The following is an 18,124-nucleotide window of genomic DNA, read 5'->3' on the forward strand; positions in this document are numbered from 1 at the left end:
AAATTGCACAAAAATGTGCTTAAAAATATAAAGTGCTGCCTTGTTCCCTTCTTAGTGGAATCCTTATTGCTACACATGAAATGCTGTTTAAACCTTTTTTGCTCAAGATGACAAACTTCAATGCTTTTTAGAGCTGGGAGATGCCTCAGAGCTCCAAAGCTCAGTGAAGAAAAGCCCCTCTGCACAGCAGAACATGAAAAGCAGTGTTTATTTTACTTAGGGTTAAATGTTGACATATGGAAGTGTTTTTTGGAGGGGAAAAAGATCTCTAGTTCAGTTAAAATATCAATTCTGTCTGTTTAGAAGGTGATGACAACACAAATGGGTTGTTTATCCCTGGCTGTAACGTGGCACAATGCAAACACACCAGCTCTGTGTTTATAGCACATCTTCATCTCCTCTTCATGGAAATCCACCACTGATTCTTTCTGAGGTGTTTTTTCAGCACAATCCTGGGGTTTGTACACATTTAAAGAGCAGAAGCCCTGCATTCTGCCTCCTCACCATGCCTTGGAGGAGCTTTTCTGGCCCTTTTTCCCCGAGCAGTTTCAGGCTCTGATAACCAGCAGCCTCCAGCTGCTCCGTGGGATGGCCCCAAATTCCTCAGACTTCTGCAAGGAATGTCCTTCTCTGACAGAAGGATCTGCCTGAAACTTCCCACCCTGGTGTTTCTCAGTGATGTTACACAGGCCCTGTCCCCAAAACCAGCATTTGGTGGTGGATGTGCTGACATTTTGGCAGGCACAGGAAAAGTTTTGACAGAGTTTCCTTGCCTCATTTTTGTGTCACTGGGATTGTAGAAGCACGTAAATATTTGCCAGTCTGAACTGAAATTTAGCCTTCTATGTCTTCCAGTTGTTCTATTAACAATTAGTTAATAGAGTCACAGAATGGGCTGAATTGGAAAAGACCTTAAAACTCATCTTGTTCTACCCCCTTCCACTATCCCAGGTTGCTCCAAACCCCATCCAACCTGGCCTGGAACACTTCCAGGGAGCAGCCACAGCTTCTCTGGGCACCTGTGCCAGGGCCTGCCCACCCTCACAGGGAAGAATTTTTTCCTAATGCCCAATTTTAACCTATTTTTTGTCACTTTGAAGCCATTCTTCCCTTCCCTATCACTCCAGGCCCTTGTACACAGCCTCTCTGATCACTCTCCCAGTGTGGATTTACAGCAGATGCTTTTGGTCATTTGGCCACATCTGTGGCCAATCTGTGAAGGTTTGGCTCCTGCTGCATCTGTCTTCAACATAACAAAGCCAAAAGCCTCATCAATTTTGATCAACCTTAAACAATCACCTGAGTTCTTGTGTCCACTTTGGCTCTGGAGCTATTTTAGCCTGAAGTCAGCATCAGAAACAGCTGCCTTGTGTCCATGAAGGGTTTATAAGATGACTTGGAGAATTCTGAGTGATGCTGTAGTTTGGGATATTTGAAGGCTCTCCTTCCATTGGTGCAGGGTGCCATTTTTGGAAAATTCCTCTTCCATCTTTGCCACTCAGGCTCCTTGCACTGGGGGGGGCTGGTGGTGCCAGGGCTTCCTTTTTGCAGCTGTGCTTCTCTTCTGTGCAGGAGGTTTTCACTGAAATGAGCCAGTATCAGACATTCACTTCTCCCTGGGCTTCAGCACTCCACTCATCTCTGTGGGTTTCACTCTGGACTTTTTTCCTGGAATATTTTTGAAGTGGATGCAGGCACCAGAGATGTGCTGAGGTAGCTTTTGGGGAGCTTTTGGATGCTTCTGGCAGAGCAGGCAGCACTACACACTGCAGAACCTCCAGGGACACTCATTAGACCAGACCAGCAAATGGGCTGAGGCTCCACAGCTGTGACTGTGCTGCAAGCAGGGACCAGGGGTCCAGGGCTGTGTCTGTGCCTCCTCCATGGAGAGGCTTCTTCAGCACCTTCCCTGATAAATCCTGAGCCCATCAACAGCTCCTGCCACTCCTGTTTCAGGAGTTCTGCAAGCTCAGTTCTGTATCATGCAGATTTTCCTAGGGAAGCTCAGTAACATCAGCCTGTGTTTGTTGAGGCTCTTGAGCCTCTCTTTAGTCCCTTTTCTGTTTCGTTTGTCCTGGTTCTCCCACTTCCCAGCTGGCTGTCTCTAATCCAACACCATCAGCATGAAATATTGTTGTGTTACCAATCACTCATGATCAGTTTGTCCATCCTTGTTTTGTATCCTCCCAGCTTCCAAACTTGCACCTTTGTACAAGAAATCCTGCATTATCAAAGTTCTTTAGTTGGGATTTCCATCTCCCTGCCTATTTTTGTATTTGTTTGTTGTTTGTTTTGTTTTGGGGAGTTCCTTTGATTGACATAACTTGTGTTTTCCACTTTGTATTCTGATTTTCCTCTCCTCTCATGCCTTTACAGTCTCATTTGGATTATGCCAGCACCTACCCAGTGGTGAGAATAGTCTGCAAGTTGCAGAGTGTGTGTGTGTGTTCAAAAACTAATCATGAAGTAGCAGCTAACACGGGTTGTGATAACTGCTCTGAGATCAGGGTGATCTGGAAGCATCCTGAGGCAGTTTGTGGTCTGTGATGTCAGGGTGCCACTTCCCTCTCCTCCTGCTCTGACACAGTTCAGATGAGAAGTGACAAATGATTAGTGAGATCTGAGCTGGGTTTAGCTCAGTGGTTACCACAGGCAGAGCAGAATGGCTTGGATTTCCCCCCAAAAAATGTTAAAGCCTGTCTATTGTTGGACCAGCTGCATCTGGATTTATTTCAGCACAGATCTGGAAAGGAATAAAACTCTCATAAACTCCCTGTAAATAGATCTAGCAAAGGTGACAGGATGTGGTAATTTTGGGGTCCCCAGGACGAAGGAGGAATTGAGATTCTGACTCCATGTTCTCAGAAGGCTGATTTATTATTTTATCATATTATATTAAAGAATTCTATACTAAAACTATACTAAAGAATAGAGAAAGGATACAGACAGAAGGCTTAACAAGACACTAATGAAAAAACTCATGACACCCCAGAGCCTTGACACAGCTGGCTGTGATTGGTCATTAAGTCAAAACAATTCACATGAAACCAATCAAACATTCACCTGTTGGACAAACAATCTCCAACCACATTCCAAAGCAGCAAAACACAGGAGAAGCAATCAGATAATTATTAGTTTCATTTTTCTCTGAGGCTTCTCAGCTTCCCAGGAGAAGAAATCCTGGTGAAGGGATTTTTCTAGAAAATTGAACAGTGACATACAGGACAAACACACTGCCTACCAAAGCTGCAGCTTGTGCTACCTTCACTTTAGAGGACAAAATCACATTAATAATAATCCTTTGACAGCGAGTATTTGCTCTGGGAATACTGAGATAAAGCAGCTCCTGAAAGAACAGAAAGGAACAACGAGGACTAAAGCTCAGTTTAAAACATTTCCAGCTGCCTTGTGTTGAACTGGAGGTGTGCTGGTGTCTGCAGGAAGCAAACTGGGCAGTGCAGTCCTAGAGATCCTCCTGCTTTTCCCCTCTCCTTCCTTCCCAGCGCATCCGTTTGTGCCTGACCTACATCCCAGAATAGTTCAGCACGTTTGGGTGTTTGCATGGCTCTATTGATACTCTCAGGATGGACAGCTGGCAGCCCTGTGCATTAACTGAGCCCTGCCAGCGTGGCTGATTGGAAGCACAGCTGCTAAATTTACCAGTGCCATCAGCACTTGAGCAATATTCCCCAATAACCGAGCCTTTGACTGCAGGGGTGCATTGGCTGCTCCCTGAGCCCTGCATGGGGATGTGCATGCCTGGCCCTGCATGGGTGTGCACACACTCTCTTATCTCACCCCACGTTCTTCATCCCACTGCAGGCTGGATTAGAGAGTGAGAGGACCAAAAAGAAGAGCTACTCCAAAGCAGTATGTATTTTTGTGTGTCTCAGAGAGGGTTCTGCCTCCAAAGCAGGACCAGGAGTGTGTGCAGGTGGGAGAGCTGCCGGCCCAGTGTCAAGGATACACCATAGCTACCAGCACTTGATAGGGAATAATGAGCATCAGTTCATCCCCAAAATGTGGGATAATCCAACCCCTTATTTCAGTGCTGTGCATGAAGAGCATGTGGGAAAACTCAGTTTTTACTGGAGCTACCTAACTTGAGCTGTAATAGACAATATGGAGAGAATGTCATGGGATCCTAAGTGGTTTGGGTTAGAAGGGCCTTAAAACCCATCTCATTCCACCCCCTGTCATGGGGGAATCCTATGGGGAGCAGTTCCAGGCAAAGAGGACACTGCTGCCTCAGGTTTGAGCTTTTCTATTTTTCACATTCTGTGCTGGTTTAGTGTGTGGGTCTGGGTTCATATTAGGGGATGGTGAGCTCTCTGCACAGAGCAGGGAGACAAAACAATTCCTGCTCTAGCTGGGGACCAAGGACAAATGATCCAAATCTCAGCCCAGGAGCACAAACACCGTGGGCTGAAGAGAGAAAAACAAGGATGGGACTTCATGGGCTAAAGCTGGAATTGGACAATTACCCCAACATGCAAATGGAGCAGAACTTATAAAAGTGAGAGACCCCATGACCAGTTGTCCATTTTGTGACCATTTTTGGGTTCATCTTGGGTGCAGCCCTGGCTGGGCTCTTGTGCTGCCCAAGGTGGATCCATTGAGACCTCCTAATAAATCCCTGCTTTATTCTTTAGCTCATCACAGGTGGAGGCTGGGTTGGGGTTCTTTGCTACACTGAAAATGAGCAGAGAATTCTTCTGAGGGCTGGAAATTGGGTGTGGGATTGAGAAAGCCTGAGCTAAAAAAAACGATTGCAAGCAGAAATGGACACAATGGCAGTGAAATGGTTTCCTTTGTCAAAAGCAAGAAGAAAACACAGAGAGAAATAGGGTCTCAAAAGGGAGAAAAGTAAAATAGAGTCTTTTTAGTCTCTCTAGCATGCAGTTTTATTTGTTCCAGTTTTCATGAGGGTCAGATGCTTTGCATGTAAATGTAGCCTAGAACAAAGGCCAGCGAGGTCTGATAAAACTGACCCTGCTCTCCAAGAGCTGCCTGGAGCATTTGCCTTCAAAAAAATGCACTGGAGAGGTTTCTGGAGAGGATGGGTCAGAGGGAAATGGCCTCAGCTCTGGGGCTTCAGGCTCAAATCTGGGAGACACAGGGCAAGTGAGGCAAATTCCTTTAGGAGGCCCTGAACTGTGAAGTGATAACCAGTTACCCTGGGCTTGTGGAAAATCCATCATGCCAATTCAGCTGAGGTCCTGAGCAGGGTAATTATCTCAGGGCATAAAGGATGTTCCTGTAAGTTGACTGTGAGGCTCTTGGCTGTCTCTGCATGCCATGAAGTGAAACCTTGGGCCAGATCTCGTTCTTGTAAAAGGAATGTACAGTTGGAAAATAACTTGGGTAGAGAACAGGACAGCTGGGAAGGATCTCAGCTGGTCTGTTCTCAGCTTAGACAGCATCATCTGGGTTTTTTAAGGAGGGAAAAGCAGTTCCCCAGCAGTCTGGATTGCCTGGCAGGGAGTGAAGGCAGTTTCATACAAGGTTAGAGTGAAAATTCTGATGATAAACAGGAGACAACTTGTCAGAATGGAATAACAGTAAAAACAAATGGGGAATACCACATCTGGGAAAAATGAAGGTACCATTACAAAGTAATAGGATGGTTCAGATAGTGATCTGAGGTTACATTTAGTCAATATTGCACAGCTGAAAAAGGCAAACAAGCCCTCAGTGTAGCAATAAAAGGGGTGGTGGAGGTGATTGGTCTGCACAGAGCTCTGCCTTCAGCTGCTGGAGATCCATTTTAACCATTCTTAAGCATTGGGGAAATTCAGGGAGGTTGGGAAAAAACCAAACAACAACCTGGGAAAAACTGGAAAGAAGCCAAGCTGTGTGAGAAGGCTACAGCAGTATTTCAAATCAGTTCTTGAATAAAAGAAGCTTGGAAGTTTGCCTTCCATTTGGGGTGATAGAATTGCATTTCAATAGAGATTCTAAGCTTTTCCCAGAAGTGGCTTTCCCAGCTTGGCTCTGAACTGGTTTCTGGGTTAATTTGTTTAATTTTTCATTCAAGCTGCTGTATAGCAGATGATAAATATTTCTCTTGGAAAATGATTCAGATTGGTTCTAGTGGATTTTCATTTTAGAACTCATTAAAGCATGGACTTCAAAACTTAATTTTAATAGAATTTCTAATTAAATTTCCACCAAATACACAGAGTGCTCCCTTGTTTTCAGTGTTAAACCAGGGCTGGTTGTGAGGTGATACCTGAACAGTGAATTGCTGGGGAAACCTGAGCTTTTAATGCTGCCCATTGAGGAGACTTTTGGGTCTGTCCTCTTTTCTTCACCACCACATTCCCAGACTCAGGACTGAGTCACTGATTGTTTTCTTTTATTCCCAGCACTGCTGCCGTAGGGATTTGAAGCACCTCACCTTGTTGATGTTACAGTCCTTCTGGGCTTGTTTGTTTTCCCTCCTGACACCAGGGAGGACAGCTGAGCCCACCCAAATCTCCTGCTAGCCCTCAGACAGCTGCAGAATCCTGGGCAGATGGCCACTGTCTGGGTTTAATTCTGATGCTCAAAATCAAAAAGAAGAGAATTTATACAGCACTGCTTGTTTGCTAAGCTGGATTTATCAAACAGAATTAATTCCTCTACTACAATTTGCAGCTTTTTAGATGTTTAGCTGCCTGAGGTATAAAAAGTTATAATGATTTATGCCATTTATTGTAGTCTCTGATCTCCTTTTTGTCCCCATTTTGTACCCTATTCCCTTCACAGAGTGTTTGAATATAGTAATAATAGGGGAGGCAAAAAAAAAAAAAAAGGAAGGGGGGATCAAAAAAGGGCAAGCAGGAGTATCCTTGACATTTTTGGCTGTTCTAGAGGCAGTGACACAAATGTTTGTGTATTCATGTTTGAAATCATGACCTAATCCTGCACTGCTCCTGTTCCTGGTGGATCTTTGAAAAGTTCTGTCTCTGCCTTTGCTTTTCATAAGTGATGACATTTACTTAAAAATGCCCTTCTACATCAATTTTTCTTCTCTCCTTTTTTGTCTTTCCTTTTTTGTTTTTCCTTTCCTTCCATAACAGACCAATGGTTATGAGGAAGACCTGTATGGATCATCCCAGAGTAGAAAATCTAGCAGGGTTAGTAGATGATTTCTATTGCCATAAAATTCTATCACTCCATTTAATGGGATTAAAGCTAATTAGCAAATTCTTTTTGGCAGTAAGGCAGGTTTTACCTGTCTTGCACGTTGTGGGTTTGGAGTTTGTCAGGCACTGGAGGTGCAGCAAGAAGCTGTCTGGGAAATAAAAAATCAGAAATCCAGCCTTGAGTGGGGAGTCTCAGAAATTGGTACAGAAAGATCTTGAGAGCCAGAACTGCTTTAACTTGTAAAAAAAAATTGGTTGAAAACTACATTGTGGCAGCACTGGCAGGGAGGATTTCCTCATGCTGGAATCAGAGTGAGTGTTTTTCAACCTCTGCAAGGTGTTCATGCTGTGCTCTAGTACTGAATCTCTTCATTTATTCCATGCCTTGAGATTTGCATAGTTAAAATGGATTTTGGCTTTTGAATTTTCCCCAAATGCACGTTGTTTATTTGAAGTTTGCTTAACTTAAATGCCTTTGGTTTTTTGGTTTTTTTTTTCTTTTTTCCCTTTATAAACCATATCCTAGGGTTTCTGGAAACGCCTACAGAGCTGAAGAGCCAGTGCAAGTGTTCCCACTTAACTACTTAACATTGATGGACTTTTATTTCTGGTCCAAAAAAGCTTAATAATTAACTCAGTTGTGAGAATGCAGGTCACAATGTTCCCTCCTGTTCCACAACAAGTGTTGTGTGGCAATTACAGCAACTCCTGGCCCTGCTTTGTTAAATATTGGGGATTGTGCAAATGATTTAAAGGGGTTGTCCAGGCACAGCCTGGGGGCAGAAGGGGAACAGTTTGGCTTTCTTTTTCCCCCTTTATTTTAACAAAGCCAGACAAAAGCTCAGAGCCTGTTGATCTTTGTGCTTCTAAAGAAATGCAGTGCTCTGCAGCCTAAAGCTCAGTGTTTAGGCCAAAAATAAACTCTTTTAAGCCTCCATTTATCCAAGTGTTTGAGCAATAACACGCTGAACATGAGAGAGAGTGCAGGGGGTGACTTTGTAGGCACAAAGTTAAGCAGGAGCCTGGATAAACAGTGAAACCTGATATTTCAGGTCCATCTAAAATTGTTGTTGCCATATAATTTAGCTGGCATTATGGGGATAAGAGACAATGAAATACTGTTGCTTGAGCTGCTGAAAAAAACCAGCCTGTCCTGTTGCTGGCATTCTTGCTGGCCCATTGGAGGAGTTCAAGGAGCTTTATTCTGCAGCACTGGTGATAAATGATGTTCTTACTCTTTACTGACATACTCCAGTGCTCCAAGGACTGCAGGGAGAGCAAAATATCTGCAAGAAAGCCATCCAGGGAGAAGAGGTTGTTTGGTTTTCATTTAAATAATTTCAAATCATGCTGGAATTAGCGTTTGCAGCGTGGGGGTTTAGTGTGAGTAGGGCTTAATTACAGCAACATCATTAGTTCCTTGTAGTTCTGTTGCTGTTTGGATTAATCATTAATTAGGAGAGGGAGGAAAGTTTGGGGGTAACTCAGAATAGCTGAAACTTCAAATCAAATTGATGCCAGCCTGGCTGGCAGTCACTTTTTAGGAATATTCTCTCCAAAAAGCCCAAGCTGAATCACAAAGATTGTCAAAGTGACAAGGAAAAATGAAAAAGAGGAAAATTCTTCAGGACAGCAGGGAAGTGAGGAATGAACCTGCTGGCAGTGGCTGTTTCCAAAATAGGTGTCCAGTTTGAAGTCACAGAATGGACTGATCTCCATGTGCACACTGCACTTGCAGTGGCACAGGTTGAGCCCTTAAATATGATTAATGCCATGTGCCAAACAGCCCACGTGCAGATTGCAAACTCTGAGCAGGAATGAAAGTAAGTTCTTAAAGTTCAGTTCAGGTTTCCTTGCAGTCAGAGTCTTCTTGTACAGGCATTGTTTGGGGGTTTTGGTTTGTGGCTGGTTGTTGCTTGGGTTAGGGTTTTTTTTGAGGTTGGACAATGATTTGCCCCCAGCCTGTACCTGTGGGTATTGTGTCATATCTAAATTTCTGTTTGCTCACAGTGACAGAAGAGAGCAAACAAATCTCTTTATTTTGCCACAGCTCTCCCTCCTTTGTGAGGAAATTAACACCTCCAGGACCACAGAGGTGAGGCAAGGATGAGTTAGGGTTTGTGAGGAGCTGACTGCTGAAAGCAGAGAGAAATGTTTGGAAAGGTGTCAGGGAACAGGTGTGAGAGGAGAGCTCTGGAGAGCAGCAAAGGAGGTGAAGGTGTGAGATCTTTCAGAACAACCATTCCTCATTAAGATCCCCTGAGTGGACCAGAAGTGGATGCAAGGCAGAAAACAGGGAGAGAAGGTGTTTAATTTAAAGAAGGTGCTTGAAGTCTCACTTTTTAGAGAACAGTTTTCTCCCCACTCAGTCTTGCCATATCTGACAGTGGGCTGCTCACACTTCCTGCAGCTTTGGTCCCTGGCTTTGCTCTCCCTCTCCCAGCATCTCAGGGTGTAACTCACAGGGCATAAACTCCTGGGGTGCAGCTTACAGGACATAAACTCCCCGGGATCTCAGGAGGAAGCTGACCAGCTCTCTGACCAGTGCATTTTTCCAGTGCATCAAAGGTCCCACAGTTTTCACACATCCTCACAGCTTTAATGCAGCTCTCACTTCTTTTTGCATCTTTGTGACCACTTGGACTGCTCTGCAGTTTGTATTCACTTAATTTACTTTTTGCTTCCCATTTAAAGGAATAAAGAATGAAGCTGAGTTCTCAAGGAGGTTTTTTGGTTTTTTGCTTTGTTTGTTAATGCAGGGTTCCTACTACTCTGACCTGGGTCTCCCCAGCAGCAGCTATGCTTCCACATCTCAACTTTCTTCCCAAAATGGAAATTGGGTCTGTTGCCCTCTGGATTCACCTGGCCTGGACTTTGTTTGGATAATACAACCTCTTGTACTTAGGAATCAATTTGGACCAATTGTCAAGAGTCTCTGTAGCTCTTTTTAGTGAAACTTTAAAAAAAGCCCCAAACAATTCAGACCTTTTAAGATTGGAATGAGTCATGGAAAACTGTTTTCAAAGGAGCACAGTCAGTTTTCCTTTACTGCTCCTCCCTTTCCTTGCCTGCCATTGGCCTCAGTTGGTCTGGAAAGATAAGGGAAATCTTAATTACCTGAAGTTCTCTGTTTGAGGCAGCTCCTCTGCCTAGCGTGTCAGTCTGCTGAGCTTGAGACAATCCAGTCTGCACCACACAAAATTACAGGGAAGCAACTCCCAGAGTGCTGGGAGAGCATCAGTGGAGTGTAAAACCCCTGGGAGGTTGCATTGTCCCCTGTGTGTGGCAGAGCTGGGTGCCAGCAGAGCTCCAGCAGTGCCCCAGGTCCTGCCTGGGGACACAGGACAGCACAGGGGTGTGGATGGGGCACTGGCAGCAGGACCTGGGCTGGGGATCACTGCTGGAGTCTCTTGCACCCAGCTCTGCCACACACACAGAGTGCTCTGGGTTTGTTTAACTACTGCATTTTGGGGGAGTGGTTACTAACACTTGTTTCAGACTGCTCTGATTGAAGCACTTGTAATTTTTTCCTGAATTAGTTGGGTTTTCTCTGCATTTGTAAACAATGAAACACACAGGAGATGATCTTACAGCTGTGTGAAACACTAACAGCGTGTGCTTTGAAGCACTTCTGTGTAGCTCTTTTTTGTGAGGACAAACCCCATTTCTGGCTGCTGTACACAAATGTGTGGGAGCCAATAACAGATTAACAACCTAAAATTAAGTTTTGCTGGTTTGCTTTTGCATACTGTCTGTGTCCTCCCTTCCTGTAGGAAATGCACGTGCCTGCTCGGTATCCTTAGCCTTTGGGAGCAGAGATCTAATGCTTTCATGGTGCACATGACTAATATTCTCTGTACTGCCTTCCTTCTGCTGTCATGTAGTGATCCTAATCTCTCACCAAGAGGGTTCATTCTGCTGCAGGCACCTTTTTTTTTTTTTCCTGTTGAATTTATTGTGCCAAACCAAAAAGTGTTGTGCTTGTCTCCCCCAGCCCTCCCTGCTGTACAGTGATGCCCTGCCAGCCAGGAGTTACAGGGTTTGTTGTGCTGATGCTCTGGGCACCAACACCAGAGCCACCCACCCCCAGCCATGCACATCTTGTCCCCTGCCTCTGTCTGTGATTCCCCCTTGGGTGCATTTGTCTCACCCCCTGGTGTCCCATCCATCTGAATGCCACCTGTGTGATGCTCACCTGGGTTTGCTGCTCCTTCCTTGAATTCCTGTTGGGATTGTGCTCATGGGGTTGTGATGCTGCCAGGGAATTGTCTTCCAGGAGCAGGACAGAGAGGCAACATCAATTCTTGCTGGTTGCTTAACACCTAACAAAAATCTCTTCACAAATTATATTTTTTTTTAGACAAATTCCTGCTTTCTTGTTTAAAATGAATTTTTTCTCAAAGCTTAAAGGTAGAGTTTCCTACTCCCCTTGAGTTTCCTGAGCCATATATCTCTGTGCTAAACCAGAGTCTGTCTTAAAATATGCATTTTCCTCCTATTTTATTAATTTACTATACTGGCTGGTAAGTGAAGCTCATCAGGTGCTAAGTGAAGCTCATCACTGCCAGCACCAGCAGTGAAGGTGGAACAGATGGGATCAGTGTAAGAATTGATGTGGCCATTTCATGGGTAGGCAGTGAATTGAATTGGAGTTGAACTGCAGCCCTGGGAGAAGGGTTGGTGTCCCATCTCGGCGTGTCTCAGACCCTGCACCTCAGCTCACCTGGCTCTTCCCTTGCATGCTGCTTGTGCTTGCACCCAGGAGATGTCCCTGTCCCTGTCCCTGTCCCTGCCATGCTGCTGGGTGAGTTTGTGCTGACTCTGTGTTTCACTTGTAGGCGTCGGTGTACGAGGAGAGCGTTTACAGCGGGAGCCGGCGCTATAGTGCCCCCAGTTCCCGTGCTGTAAGAGCTTTTCTGCTTCTCCCTGCTCTGTCCCTGTCCTTTGCCAGCCTGGGGAACCTTCCACCTGGGCTGTGTGACATCCAGGACCTGCTGCTGTAGGCAGCAGGAATGGGAGCACCATTCCCAGGAGCAGTGGTCAATGGGAACTTGTCCCCTCTGTGGGACGAGTGTGCCTCGCACAGATAAAGCACCTTGGGAAGGCCATGCATGAAATCCTTTCCCTCCCTGAGTCTTAATTGTTGTCAAAACTGAGAAAAATAATCAGCCAAAAAGTCAAAAATCAGTTCCATATAAGCAGTGTGAAGTGAATGAATTTTGGGAGTATATGGGTGCCTTGGTTTTGTTTCTTGGATTTCCCACGAGCTGCCCTGAAGCAGTGATCAATGGGAACTCATCCTGCTGTGGCACAGGGAATCCACTCCTGCCTCACACACCTTGGAAAGGCCATACATGGAATCTTTACTCTCCCTAAGTCTTAATTCTTCTTGCCAAATCTGAGAAAAATACAAGTTCAAAAAATAATCAGCCAAAAAGCCAAAAATCAGTTCCATATAAGCAGTGTGAAGTGAATGATTTTTGGGAATATATGGGTGCCTTGGTTTTGTTTCTTGGATTTCCCACGAGCTGCCCTGAAGCAGTGATCAATGGGAACTCATCCTGCTGTGGCACAGGGAATCCACTCCTGCCTCACACACCTTGGAAAGGCCATACATGGAATCTTTACTCTCCCTAAGTCTTAATTCTTCTTGCCAAATCTGAGAAAAATACGAGTTCAAAAAATAATCAGCCAAAAAACCAAAAATCAGTTCCACATAAACAGTGTGAAGTGAGTGATTTTTGGGAATATATGGGTGCCTTGGTTTTGTTTCTTGGATTTCCCACGAGCTGCCCTGAAGCAGTGATCAATGGGAACTCATTCTGCTGTGGCACAGGGAATCCACTCCTGCCTCACACACCTTGGAAAGGCCATACATGGAATCTTTACTCTCCCTAAGTCTTAATTCTTCTTGCCAAATCTGAGAAAAATACGAGTTCAAAAAATAATCAGCCAAAAAGCCAAAAATCAGTTCCATATAAGCAGTGTGAAGTGAATAATTTTTGGGAATATATGGGTGCCTTGGTTTTGTTTCTTGGATTTCCCACAAGCTTCCCTGAAGCAGTGATCAATGGGAACTCATCCTGCTGTGGGACAGGGAATCCATTTCTGCCTGTGCTTGGTTTGCAGATAAAGCACCTTGGAAAGGCCACACACAAAATCCTTTCCCTCCCTGAGACTTAATTCTTCTTGTCAAATCTGAGAAAAATACAAATTTAAATAATAACCAGCCAAAAAGTCAAAAATCTGTTCCATATAAGCAGTGTGAAGTGAATGATTTTTGGGAATATATGGGTGGCTTGGTTTTGTTTCTTGGATTTATAGTCAGATATATTTTACATTCATATTTGTGACAGTGCTTTCAAAATGTGTGTTGCTGAGAGTGGAGGGCTCTGTCATGGGTGGGGAGCAGCCATATAAGGGATGACCATAGAAATTGTTTCTTTTCAAAAAAGAAACTCCAGGAGTTGGTTTACAGATTAAAAGGCAGAAAATGCCTTCACCTCTTCTCCTCTCTGGGTGTTTAGGGCAGGCAGTCCATCCACTGCTGTTGTGTCCACCTGGGAAAAAAAAGAAAAAAAGCCAATCTCTTTAGATTTTTCAGTCCTCCTCTGTGGGCCCTCTGCTTATTCAACCAACCAAAAAAACCCCAGCAAACAAACAACCACCATCTAAGGCCATAAGAGTGAAAAACCTCGAGACAGAGCAGTGATGTTAACTTTAAACATCACATTTTTATTAGCTTGGAGGAGGAAACATTTGCAAGAATGCTTACTAAGCACTTGTTAGTCCTTCAAGGGCTGTGCCATCCTCTTGCCACCCCTCTGATTCACAGCTGTGAGAAATCATTTACAGCAAACCTTTCAGCCCAAAACCTGTTTGCAAGTCTTCCAGGGGCTGTCAGTGGCACAAGGACTGAAACCCTGGTGCTTTCCCCTCCATCCCCATCCCCATCCCACCCTGAGCCACAGGTATTTATTTCTGTGTAACCCAGCCTTTCCAGTTCCTGGAGTAATGAGAGAGCTGGGGCAGGAGGGGTTTGCCTCAGAGGCAGCCACCTTGTCATAACACCTGTGGTTGTTTCAGTGCCTCTGAGCCTTGCAGCACTAACCTGGAGAGGGAGTGTCACCTCAGGTTCCCAAAAAATGTTTTTGGAAGGGCAGGTGAGGCTGAAAGTGGCCTTGCTTGGTCACAGCCACTTATTTCCACAGTCAGTTAGGGATTAATAGGGCCTGGAAACATTAATATGGGACTCATCAGTACTTACAACCTTTTCCCTGTCCCACGTTTCAAATTTATTCTAAACCTTTCTTTTGTTCAGCATAAAACACTGCAGTGACCCAACAAAATCTGGGTTTTTACTTCAGTGCTTTTTCCTGATTCACAGGCTGTTTTGTGGGCAGTGGCTGACCCTGTGCTTGTGCTCTAGCTGGGGTTATTTCCAGCTTACCCTCTCACCATTCATTAGTGCTGCAAGCTTAATTTGCAGGTGATGCTGTGTTGCTGTGACTAATGATGATGGAGCAGCCCTGCAGTGGCCAGGTGACTTAATAAAAAAAGCCCTGAAAAAACCCACAGCATCTCCAAAGTATAATAATTCTTCAGATTTCTGAGTGTTTGTATCTGAGAAAGAGTCCTAATCCCCTCTGAAATAAACTCATTATTTCCAGGGTGAGTTCTAGTTCTGTTTCCCTGATGCTTTAAACTTTCATTTCCCTGCTCCATTTCCACTGCATTAAAACCTCTGGAAATAAAACAGCATGGACACATTCCTTGTCCATGTCAGCAACCAGCCTGTCCTGCATCTCTGCTTAGATGTTTCCTTTCAAAAAAAGCTACAAGACTTTCTTTGGCAGGAGATGGGGACTGCAGGTGATGGAAAACCAGGAGAGAGACTCAGTCTCTGAGCTGGGCTCAGTTTTTACTTTAATCCCCACACAGATGGATGTTTCTTCCTTTGGCCTGTGGAGCACAAAGGAATTAATTTTATTTGTGCACAATGTTGGGAACATGGGAAAGTGATTCACCAGAGAGCCTCAGAGCTCTTGGAAAGTAGTAGGATGGAGGCTTTTCTAGAGAAACTCAATTGTTTATTTGTCACTGGTACCTGAAGAGATATAAATAAATCATTAGCATTCTAAGAATTGATTCAAAACTCTGCTGGAACTGCCAGTGGAATTACTGCTTGCCTGAATTTTCAAATTAACAATTCTCTGTTTTTCACTGCTGTTCCTTTGTCCAGCTGCATGTAACCATCTCTTGAACTAATTTCAGATGTGATGCTCTACATCCTCTCCTGCTTCCCTTGCCAGTTCTAATGGCTTTCTCTTTTCTCTGCCTGCTGTTCCTGGTTCTCCTGCTGCAGCCCTCTGAGTACAGCTGCTACCTTGGGTCAGGATCTCGGGCATCCTCCAGAGCCAGCTCTGCTCGGGCCAGTCCAGTGGTGAGCTCCTCTATTTCTCTTTGCCCCTCAACTGTTTCATTCCTCTCTCCTTCAAGGTCTTTTTTTGTGCAGAGAGGTCTCTGAGTAATTCTCAAGGGATGTATTATTTGCTTAAAAGTACTGTCACACTTCTCCTGTAATCTGCCTAAATACTTGGAACCTCAGAGTGAAAAATTCTCTAGTAGTAGCAATGGCAGCAGCACAGAAATTTCAGCTGTAAAATTCTATTTGCAACCTGGAGGTCCATAAAACAGTAGGAAGATTGTTTTAGTAATTCAGGTACATCTACCTCAGACATTTCCCACTAGTCCCTTAATGGCACTGTCAAATAGTAACCACTAGTCAGTCACCTGAGCAGGAATCCTCTAAATGCAGTGCTGGTATCCCTGGATTTATAAATGCAGTGATGAAGAAATTAGTTAAAAGTGTTTCTGTGAGTTTCTTAGGGTGTTAATTGAACCTTCTGGGCAGTGCTTAAGGCAAAGAAACCAGAGGAGGAATTGCAAAGCTGAAGTGATTTCTATGCAGATGCATGTTTTTGGACTCTCATGACAATTAGAGTTTGCTTTAAATGGAGAAAAAGCCCAGCAAGGTTATTGTGGAAAAGACTGGGCTGTTGATGGGAGTGCTGTGTCTCCTTTTGGGGGGAGCAGGAAACAATCCCTAAATCTTCCTGCAGCATTCAAGCAGTTCAGTTTCTCTCAGTGAGCAGTATTTTGGTGCAGAGCTGCAGGGCTCTCCAGAGGTTGGATTTGAACATCTTTGTGGGACTGCAGAGTGCCAGGCACTGCAGCCTTTAGCATGGGGAAGTGCTAGGGGGGTGAGGAGCACCCAGCAGTGGCTGAGCACTGCTCAAGTGCTAATGATGCCTCAGGTTTGAGCTTTTCTATTTTTCACATTCTGTGCTGGTTTAGTGTGTGGGTCTGGGTTCATATTATGGGATGGTGAGCTCTGTGCACAGAGCAGGGAGACAAAACAATTCCTTCTCTAGCTGGGGACCAAGGACAAATGATCCAAATCTCAGGGCCAAGAGCACAAACAACACGGGCTGGAGAGAGAAAAACAAGCAGGATGGGATTTCATAACCTAAAGCCTAAATTAGACAATTAATTGCAATATGCAAATGAAGCAGAACTTATAAAAGTGTGAGACCCTGTGACCAGTTGTCCATTTTGTGACCATTTTGGTTCATCTTGGGTGCAGCCCTGGCTGGGCTCTTGTGCTGCCCAAGGTGCATCCATTGAGAAAATCCTTTTAATAAATCCCTACTTTATTCTTTAACTCTGTCCAGCCTCTGTTCCAGGTCAGCCTTCACAGGGCATCACTAAAGGCTTGGCCATCCCCTGCTTTTAGGGGTTTCCATCTTTAATTTTTTTAATTTCACACTGTGCTGTCTCTCTGGGGCTGTTCCTCTCTGGGGCTGTTTCCAGCTCTGGGAATCTTTCTGATTTATTTCCAAGCATGGGGACAGCTGCTGAGTGCACTAGGATGTCTGGTAGAGGAAACATGCAGCTTACAGTAAACTAAAATATAACAACATTAATTTGCCACAGAGAGTGAGTTTTGGAGTCTGCCCTTTGAAAACTGATACAACAGAGCTGTGTGCCCTGAAGTTTTGGTGTTCTAAGGGTACATTCACTTTTTAAAATTGTTAAAAAACAGAGGGATTTTCATTGGATACTGTATGGCAGCTGGTGAGCTATAAATAAATCAGTGTTTTAATTAGCCCCTGAACCTGAGTCCCTGAGCTAGGAGTTCTTGCAGAATATAACTTATATTAGCTATAGATCTTAAATGGCTTTGCAAACTGAATTTCAATTACCCCCAAAGCAAGAACTAGTCAGAATAAGCAGGGATTCCATCACAGTTCTGGGAGGGCAGAGAACTGGGTACCCCCACAGTGCCCAAAGTTGGTTCCCTTTGGGTGTTTTCTGTGTGCCAGCTGAGTCACTCCTGCAAGTTCCTTACAGGAATCACAGGATGCTGGGAGGTGCAGGGGAGGTTTTGGGTTTTAAATTCCCTGCTGACACTTTGGCCCCGTGGTATGCAAGTGGCTGGAGAGGCTGTGCTGAGTCAGCTGACTCTGCTCTGCAGGGAGACAGCAGGCACTCCTTAAATTCCCCTTTTTTGGGGTTTAATTAGTGGTTTATTGCCTGCTCTGAAGAGCTTCCCTTATCTCTGTCACCTTGGAGTGAGCAGAGTTAATGTCATAGTGAGTCCAGCTGATCCTAAAATTCTCATTGCTACACAGGGTCAATCCAGCAGCACCTTGTGATTACATTTTCTTTTTCTGCATTAAACAGACATTGCTTTTCCTGTAACTCAGGGGGAGGGATCACTTTTACTGACAAGCTTCAAAGTGTTCTTGTAGAGTTTTCAGCTGGGTACTTGAGAGTGGAGAATGATTCCATGGAACTTTATAAATTAAAGCAAACAGTAGCTTGTCACTGCAGCTCTGAAATTTTTTTCTCAGAGATGAAAATTTTGTTTTCCCCTCCTGTCACTGTTCACTGAGCAGTGAGCAAAAAGCAGCAGTAGTTTTCCTGCAGTG

The 18,124-nt window shown here is 44.5% G+C and overlaps 1 protein-coding gene across 11 annotated transcripts in view; it reads left to right on the forward strand.

Annotated features, from left to right (window-relative positions):
• Window positions 1-18,124, forward strand: part of LRRFIP1 (LRR binding FLII interacting protein 1) — a 105,733-nt gene that overhangs the window by 59,791 nt on the left and 27,818 nt on the right. For 7 of the 11 annotated variants that reach the window (XM_059868315.1, XM_059868307.1, XM_059868311.1 and 4 more), the window contains exons 7-12: window positions 2,377-2,409; window positions 3,823-3,870; window positions 7,065-7,121; window positions 9,890-9,970; window positions 11,969-12,034; window positions 15,496-15,573. The exons of 2 other annotated variants lie outside the window; for them this stretch is intronic. In XM_059868315.1, the coding sequence (XP_059724298.1) occupies window positions 2,377-2,409; window positions 3,823-3,870; window positions 7,065-7,121; window positions 9,890-9,970; window positions 11,969-12,034; window positions 15,496-15,573 (363 nt within the window). The remainder of the gene's footprint in view (window positions 1-2,376; window positions 2,410-3,822; window positions 3,871-7,064; window positions 7,122-9,889; window positions 9,971-11,968; window positions 12,035-15,495; window positions 15,574-18,124) is intronic. 2 more of the 11 variants (XM_059868309.1, XM_059868312.1) reach the window with 2 other exon arrangements.

This window comes from Haemorhous mexicanus, chromosome 26 (assembly GCF_027477595.1).
Source record: "Haemorhous mexicanus isolate bHaeMex1 chromosome 26, bHaeMex1.pri, whole genome shotgun sequence".
Classification (NCBI taxonomy): Eukaryota; Metazoa; Chordata; class Aves; order Passeriformes; family Fringillidae; genus Haemorhous; species Haemorhous mexicanus.